Source organism: Catharus ustulatus, chromosome 12, assembly GCF_009819885.2.
Source record: "Catharus ustulatus isolate bCatUst1 chromosome 12, bCatUst1.pri.v2, whole genome shotgun sequence".
In the NCBI taxonomy this organism is placed as follows: Eukaryota; Metazoa; Chordata; class Aves; order Passeriformes; family Turdidae; genus Catharus; species Catharus ustulatus.
The window spans coordinates 8,174,807-8,183,537 of NC_046232.1; the positions used below are offsets into that span (position 1 = coordinate 8,174,807).

The window sequence follows — 8,731 nt, forward strand, 5'->3', positions numbered from 1 at the left end:
ACTCCGCGGAGCCCCGGGCGGCCTCCGGGCAGCGGCGCTCCGCTCGCTGGAGCCCGCCTGGCCTGGCCCCCGCCGCGGGCTGCAGCGGAGCCCTCCCGCGCCCAAACTTTGCAAAGTCTCCTAGCTCCGCTGCTGGGGCGGCGGCGGCTACGGCAGCAGCGGGCGGGGGCGGCGGCGGAGGAGGCGGGGGCGGAGGGGGCGGGGTGCGGGCCGGCGGCGGCGGCGGCAGCAGCATCAAAGAGCCTCGATTCTTGCCGCCTTGGGAGCCATGCGCTGCTGTCTGTAATGTCAGCGGAACAGGAGAAGGACCCCATCGCGCTGAAGAGATCCCGAGGTACGGCGGGGCTGGGCCGGGCCCGGGGGCGGCCGCCGCCGGGGCCTGGCTCCCGTGCGGAGCGCTGGCCGAGCCGCGGGATGCGCGCACCGCCGCTGCCCGCCGGGCTCCCCGAGCCGCGCCGCGCGGGCCGCGCCGCCCCCGCCGCGCTCCCTCCCCGCTCCCTCCCGCGGCTGCGGCGGGGCCGGCGGTGCGGGGCCGCGCGAAGTTTGGTCGGTGGGGCCCGGCCGGGCCCCGCGGGCTCCCGCAGCCTGCGGGCCTTGAAAGGCAGCCCCGGGGCTCGCTGTGCGCGCAGGTGTGCCCCGCGGGGGAGGGCGGCGTGCGGTCCTGTCTCCTGTGTGTCTGGGGATGTGCGGCACATTAGTATGCAGCGAGCATACTGCTGGTGCAAGGGAATACGGCGGCGGTGCCACATGTCCGAGTTCGTGCTGATGCAGAGCTCGTAAATTACACTTGAGTGTTCGCTCTTCTGCCCCCAGTCCTGCCTCCTGTGCTTGAGTCTGGCTGGCGTTTTGTCTTTCCCTTTTCGGAGAAAAAAAAAATCGCAATATTATTCTTTACTAATAGCACTGGTGTGTGGCTCTGGTGAGGTTTGAAGTAAGCGTTTCTTTCAAAGGTGTATGGAGAAGGGCAGAAATGCAGGGTCTGCTCTGACTTCGGCAGTGCAGCTGACTTTAATGGCAGTGTCACATCAGCCTGCGTAGTGATGGTTGTGCCCTTATAGTCCTTAGGCACAGAAATATCTTTCTGAATGAAATAAAGACAGCAGGATGAGTGACAGAGTTGGGTAAAAATCATGGCAAAATTATAAAATTTTCAATTTAGTGCTTCTCGTTTTCTTGTCTCCTGTTTTGCCCCTAGAATTCTATTGTTCTTGATGTTTTAAGCATTTTTCTGGTTGGGTAAGTGGGAAAAGGTGTGGATTCCACGGTGCATATTGTCATTGATGTACAGCTTGCTTTTCTAAAACTGTTATAGTAACAGCTGGATTGCGAGCTTGAAAATGAGAGAATGAAAACACACAGCAGTGTTACAAAGGAGACTGGAATTCATTAGACTCCTCCACTCTCAAGCCCTGATTCTGCAAATATTTAAGCATATATGGTTTCACATGCTGGAGTTACCCACCGAGTTCCACCCGATTACAGTTTAATATCAAAACTGTTTATAATCTCAGGGCCACAGAACAGGCTTACCAAATCTGGTTAAAATTAGACTATTTTTAGTTTTCTATCTATAATGAAAAGTTTATTCAGCCATTTATGTTTCTTGGGAAAATGTTCTTACTGAGATAAAGCACTGTTTAAAAAGACTCTGGCATCCATCCTCCAAAAACCTAGACAGAGATTTGTCAGTGAATATGAAAATATTCCATCCTGTATGTTAAGTATAGCATAAATTATGTGCAAAGTCAAAATCCCTTAATGTATATACAAAACTGTAACTTGCAATTCTCCTAACTAACACTGAAAATGTCCGTCTTAGGTATGTATGAAGTAAAAGAGACTATGAGGCTTATCTCTTCTCCTTGTCCAAGTGTGAATGGCTGAAATTAATTTTATCTGTAGTTTAATATGAGAATAGTTATCAGATATGCATTTATATCTTTAGATCCATGAGATAGATGATGTCCCAGTCAAAAAGATTGTATTTTTGCTTGAAAAATTACTCTCAGACAAGAAATAATTTTTCATTAGTGTAGCGTTCCAAAATGCTTGGTACACCTTTAATGAAAGTCTGTGTGGTAGGTACCAAAAGTGACTTTGTGGAAAGTTTATTTTGGCTTCATGAAAATGAGCCTTATTCACTCTTTTTTGGAGGTATGCTAGGACTAACATTCTGTTTCCTTTCATGTATAAATTAAATCATTATAGAACCCACAGGGAAAATATAAATTCTTAGGGCTGAATTAAATCATTGGCCTCACACAGTGAGAACTGAAAATACAAAAGCTTTGTGCCTTTCCAGACACAGGACTCCCTTCTGTAAACTAAGGCATGTGAATGGCTTCACTGGTAAAATTAATTCAGGTAGAAATTGATGGAACTTGTCACTGGAATTCTAATGTTCATATCCTTTTGAAGAATGATATCCCGGAGAGGGAATTTATGTGTAGTTTTATAAAGTTTTAACTTCAGCTACTGTAAACCAACACTTGTGTATGACCCTCAGTAGTCTACTTGATCACAAATTTACTGAGTTGTTGAATTTATTAAAAGAAATCTGGATATTTGGAGTATTTTGCTCTCATTGGTTAACGTCATTTATGTTTTAAGAATACAGGGACATGAACAGGAGTGTGATTTATGCAGTCTTACACTAAATTTAGTGTAACTAAACTAAACTGGAGATGATAGGAAGTGCAGGAACAGTTTTGAGAAAATAGATTATAAAGAAGATGATTTATAGAGTTGAAATTTAGGGGAAATTTGCCATCATTTTTTATATAAAACTTTATGCTGTAATCATTTAGTATCTACAGGTAATGCAGTGGCAATGCTTCATAGCACACTAAGTATATGCAGGATTTTATATTCTAGATCAAGGCAAAAAGGTCTCTTTTTCAAGAGTTAATACCTAGTTTCTCTGATGCTATCTTAGACCACAATATGCTGTGTGCAAGCATGAGTTTGAGAACTTGGTTGTGACATCATGCCCTTGTCTTTGAAATTCAGACTTAAAATCTGATAGGTGTTGATCTGGGATATCCATGTATCTTCCTTATGTGTAATGAAAAGTAAAATCAAATATCAACAATATCAACAGCTAGAGCCAAAAGGAAGTTATTAAAGCAGAGGCAGAAGTGAATTCTTACTTGAAGTAGGACTGGTAAGTTCCCTGAAATCTCAGAAAAAAAAAAAAGGAGGCAGGGAGGAAGCAAGTGCTAGGAGTGAAAATTTGTCAGTCAGGCCTCCTTGGATCAGGAGTATTTCAAGTAATTTGATATTATGGTCTGTATAGAGTAGGATTGCTGCTTCCCTGTGAGAAGAGATTTTGTGTTACATTGCTGAATAGTCCTAAAGATGGTTTAGCTGTCTGCTGGGAGCAGCTGTCTAACAGAGGAGTGCAATGTCATACGTTGTGCTGCTTTGCATAATACTGTTGATAATTCACAGTTATCTGCAGGTTGTCTTTGGTAATGAAGACCTGTGTGTTCAGTTGGATGCTTGCATCTTGATAAAGTTTGACTCATAATTCTGAATATCAATTTTAAACAACAGTCAAATTTTTAGGTTGGATTGCCTACTTACTGTTCTGTTAGTATATATTTGTATAAAAGAGCAAATAAGCTGTTATCTTAATGGGCCTCAGAAAAAAAGAATTAAATAGTTTCTTAATAAAATGCTGTTAGTACTTTAAACGTGTTGCTCTCATACCACCTGAAAATGCTTCTTATACTTCAGCTCAGGGTTTTCTTTGCATTCCTATGTTGTGGCAATTTCACTTGAGCCCATGAAGACAGACTGACTGGGATAATAATGGGTGTGGTAGATTTATTTTTTATCTGGGGTCTAACTAGGGCTTTAAAAATGAAGGCCACAGTTTATACAAATTTGAGAGCTTGTCCCACAGTTGTGAAAGGTGAAGAATCCTAGGTGAAGTATAGGCATCTCTTTGTATTGCTCAAGGTCAAGTCTGATTGAGCTACCAGTGAAATGAGCATTTCTTACTTGTTTTTGTGCCAGGACAGTCTTGCTCAGTTATTCTATGACGTTTCTGCAGAGGTGAGCTGGTTCACTTATTATTGGCAGGTGTCTTTTTGCTTGGTCAAGTCTTGCATTTAGTGAAATTTAGATTTGATGCCCTGGAGATTTGTCTAAACAACATGGAAGTTTTAAGTGTTTTTTCTTCATGGATCTACTACTGTTTGCTTTTCCTTCATGGTGGATTGTAACACTTTGTTGTGTATTGCTACACTGAGTTTAATAAATGCTGTGTCTATGTGAGTTAAATAAGAGGTGAGTCTTTGACATGGCATTTTGCAGCTCTCTTGAAAGCTTTATGATTTACACAAACAAGAAATACTTCTAACTGGTGTTGTGGAGATGTTAAGAACCAAGGGACAGATAAAAATAAAATAAATGGAAATGTTTATTTCCATAAGAATGAGCATGAATGGGACATGAAGGTGGTAGTAGACAGAGGTATAGGGGGGATATTAGCTTACCTCCAGATGTGTGCTCCTTTAGGATTTGTAACATAAGGCACCAGAGTCAATGCAAGTTCAGTATTTGTAACAGATATCTGAGGCTGTATTAGTTACAGGCAAACTTACAATACAGTCTGCAGGAAAATTAATGCACTATTGCACTGATTGACATCTTGTAGGTGGTGACAGTGGATTGGATGGGTTAGGAGGACCAGGAGTTCAGCTTGGAAGCCCTGATAAGAAAAAGCGCAAAGCAAATACACAGGTAAATTCCCTTTGCTTCTTTTGCATTCTTAATAAACAGCGCACTCAAATGTTGTTTGCTGGCATGACTGTCTCTCATTGCTCAGAGTATCAGTTTGTTGTCACAAATAGCAGCTACATACCAAATATTTCAGTTTTACTTTGAAGTTGAAATCTTCCTAAATACTAGTTATTTGCGCTGAAGTTATTTTAATCCCTGTAAGTTGCCAAAGATATAGAAAGAGAGGAGCAAAGTGAGACTGCAACAACTTGTATTTTTACCATAGGGATTTGATTCTGAGGCAGACTTTTTTTAATGACTTGTAGCCATTGGTAGAAATCTGTACAGCACGAGTAGTTGCCATGAGACTACTTCTCTCCTTACTTTCATTCCTCTGTGTGTAGGCTTGTGGGCTAATTAATCAGTACAGTTTGTTAATGCTTTGACCAAACCCTTGGCATGCTCCCCAGGTGATTTTCAAGCAAGAGTTAAGGCAGGTACAGCTCCTTTCCACTGAATCCTTGCAATATGATGTTTCTATGAAGTTTTTCTTTCCAGAAAAGAAAGCCTCAATACAAAATATCTTAAGCAATTGGATATCTATTGTAGTGCCAAGTTTTCCTCTGTGTGCTCATTCAGCTTTGAGTGAGAGTATTTGTTAATTTGGTACTGCTCGGTGGAAATACTTTTATTTATGTAGGCAAAACAATTACTTTCTCTTAGGCCTATGTAGAGTCCATTGAAATGTGGATCTGTTTTCTTCATTTTTGTTTTGTTTTAGAGTAGTCATGCTGAAACCTGCTCTGAGAAATACTCAGTTACTTTACGAGGTTTCACAGCTCTTTCTTGAGTTTGCTTGTGTTCTGGGATGATAATAACTCCAGAGAACATGCAGATTAGCTTGTGTTCCTTCTGACTGGGTTAAAATTTGCACTGCAAAACTTTCTTATATTTTTTAAAATAAATTTTCAGTCTTAGTTTATTAGTACTTAGGAGGAAGTGCTTTCTGTGACCACGTTTAGTGTGAGGGTGAACCTGGTAGATGTTCCCTACAGGGTACAGTTGTAGGACTGCACTGGTGACATTTAAACAGACTCTGGGCTCCATAAAACACTTGATTCTACTCTGTAACCAGAGCATAATCCAGCCAGAGCATAATCCTCGTGTTTCATACCTACTGACTGTGCTGTGCAGGCTGTCCACAATCACTGAATGCTCTGTTTGGTATAGAAATGTACAGCATAGAATATTCCACAGACTACAGAAAATACCAGTCTGCTGACTCCTATATTCTAAATGCCTTTTTTAGCATTATAGTACCTTTAGGTTTGTACATCCTCATGGAAGTGGGGTGTCTTAAGAGATGTATATTCAGTAACATGAGCCCAAAACAAAATTAAAGAAGTGCTTCAAATCTGCTCTTCAGCATTTGGAAATACTTTGTGTATGTGTTTGTGACAGTTGGATTTTTGTATTGTTGCTTGTCTTTTGTAAAACATTATGAAATAGAAGTCACATATCAAGTAGTATTTTCAACTTTTAAAACACTGAGATTACTATAAATCACCACATTATCTGGAGCCCAACTTCCTCTCCTGCCTCTGTACTGAAATTTCAGACAGCCTGGCAGGGTACAGTGGTGAATTTTACACAACAGCTGAACAGTTCTTTCAGCAGTTGTAGTGCTAATCCAGAACCTTTGTGGTTGGTCTGTCTTGCAGGGAAGTACTAAAACTAATTAAAATGTTGTATTTAAAATATTTGTAGGGGTCGTCATTTCCTCCTCCATCTGAATATGCTCCACCACCGAACCCAAGCTCTGACCACCTTGTAGCTGCAAATCCATTTGATGACAACTATAATACTGTGTCTTATAAACCACTTCCTTCAGGAAATCCATATTTTAGTAATCCTGGTTATCCTGGCTTTGGAGGCTATAACACTTTCAGAATGCCACCTCACATGCTGCCCAGAGTGTCTTCACCATATGGTGGTTCTTACTCCCTCAGAAACCAGCCACATCCTCTTCCTCAAAACCCTGTTGGCATGGGTTTTAGTCGACCCCACTCTTTCAACTTTGGTCCACATGATAACCCAGGTTTTGGGAATCAACCACCTTATAGCAGTGGTCAGATGAATCAGAATGTCAGTATGCCTGCTCAGCATTTCAGGCCAAATCCTGGGGAGAACTTTGGCCATTCTGGTCAGATACCTCACCCTGATGTGCCAGCTAACTTTGGTCCTGGAAACAATCCAAATTTTCCAAATTCTCAGCTAGAGTCAAACCATTCTTTCGTTCCTCCACCAAGCACGTACAACCAGACAAAATCATCAGCACAAAAGCAAGACTTTAGTCAAGGTGCCGGCAAAGCATCCAGCCAGAACACTGCTGCTCATCAGCATCATCACAGGACAGAGGATGTTGTGAGTCAAGGTAACAGTGACCTGAAAAATGTTACTCGAAACAATGTGGTAAATCAGGATAACAGCCATTCTAACAGTGCTGATAACACCAATGCTGGCCACTCAAATGGGACTCAGAACAAGTCCCGGCAGCCTCGAGGTACTGCTGAAGGATGCAACTCTGAAAAGAGCAGCAAAACACCCCTCCATCCCAGTCGTCACGGACACTCATCCTCTGAACCCGTCTACCCATGTGGAATTTGTACACACGAAGTCAATGATGACCAGGATGCCATCCTGTGTGAAGCCTCTTGTCAGAAATGGTTCCATCGGATCTGTACAGGCATGACAGAGTCAGCCTATGGCCTTCTGACGGCGGAGGCGTCGGCGGTGTGGGGCTGTGACACTTGCATGGCTGACAAGGATGTGCAGTTAATGCGCACAAGAGAGACTGCAGGGCCACCTGCACTGAACACAGAAGGCTGACAGCCTGAAGGGCTGCTCATGGAGCAAATACTTGCTATGAAAATTCGGTTCCAAATTGAGTACTTCACTTTCTGCAGACAATCAGTTGTGTTTGGTTGATGTCATCTTCTTTTCCCTAATCTGTTTTCATTCATAAACTTCCATCTCAGCTTTTGTACTCTTAGTTTTATGTGTGCAAATGTTTTACAGGATGGAATATTTTTTTGTTTCTGATTAAACTGTAACTGACAATTGATCGGAAGTAGGATGAGCCTTGACAATATTATTGAAGGAAAAAATGTGCCTGTATGAATAGCCCTAATTTGCTAGTGTGTATTAATGTGTTAACTAACACTAGCATTTAGTGCTTGGTTTTAATGGTACTATATTTGCAAGTACTCATTACTTTGTTTCTTTCTTTTGGCATGAATGTCTGTTATTGATGTTCTTGCTAGCCTTTCTTTGAATATAGTAGAGATGACATGGAGGAATGTGCAGTACTAATAGTTGTTATTTTAGGGTAAATACAGAGAATTTTGTTTGTGCTTTTTCCTATTTTTGAAGTAAAGCATTAATGTGCTATTCAGAATCATGAATTCATGCTTAGTAACACAATGAAACCCACTAACTATTACACATTTCTGTTTCCTTGAAAAGGCAATAATCTCTTGACTTCTCAGCAATTACTTTCTGAAGGCTCTTTCTAGGTCTTGCATTATTTGGAAATTGTTGTTGGAAATAGGATTAAATTGGAAAAAGAACACATCAAGTTTATGAAGTCCACTGCTTTAAATCTAGAGAATGCCAAAACTAGGATTGCACATGTAACCTTAATTCATTTATCTTGAGGACATACCTTGGGATAGTCTTTGCATCTTGTCATGGTTGTGCAGCCATGCACTTCTCTCTCATTCTTTCTCACTGATGGTTCCAGTCTCCTGCCTCAGTGCTGCCTGAGAATTGTGGATGAAGTGGTGCACGGAAAATCCTGCCCAGCTTCTGGGGCTGTCAGCTCCAGCCTGCTCAGTCACCCTGAGCTTACACAGTCCACTTGGCATGAAGGAGGGGGTAAGGCAATGGAGTGTGCTCTGTACAGGCTCTGAATTGCATGATAATTTGGCTAGCAAAGTCTTAA

At 42.0% G+C, this 8,731-nt stretch overlaps 1 protein-coding gene across 1 annotated transcript; it reads left to right on the forward strand.

The window, feature by feature from the left end:
* Positions 1–202: 202 nt before the first annotated feature.
* Positions 203–8,365, forward strand: PYGO1 (pygopus family PHD finger 1). Its single transcript, XM_033070613.1, has 3 exons — positions 203–334; positions 4,664–4,749; positions 6,496–8,365. The coding sequence occupies exons 1-3, from the start codon at positions 286–288 to the stop codon at positions 7,615–7,617; spliced, it is 1,257 nt and encodes a 418-aa protein (XP_032926504.1). The 5' UTR covers positions 203–285; the 3' UTR covers positions 7,618–8,365.
* The last annotated feature ends 366 nt before the right edge of the window (positions 8,366–8,731 follow it).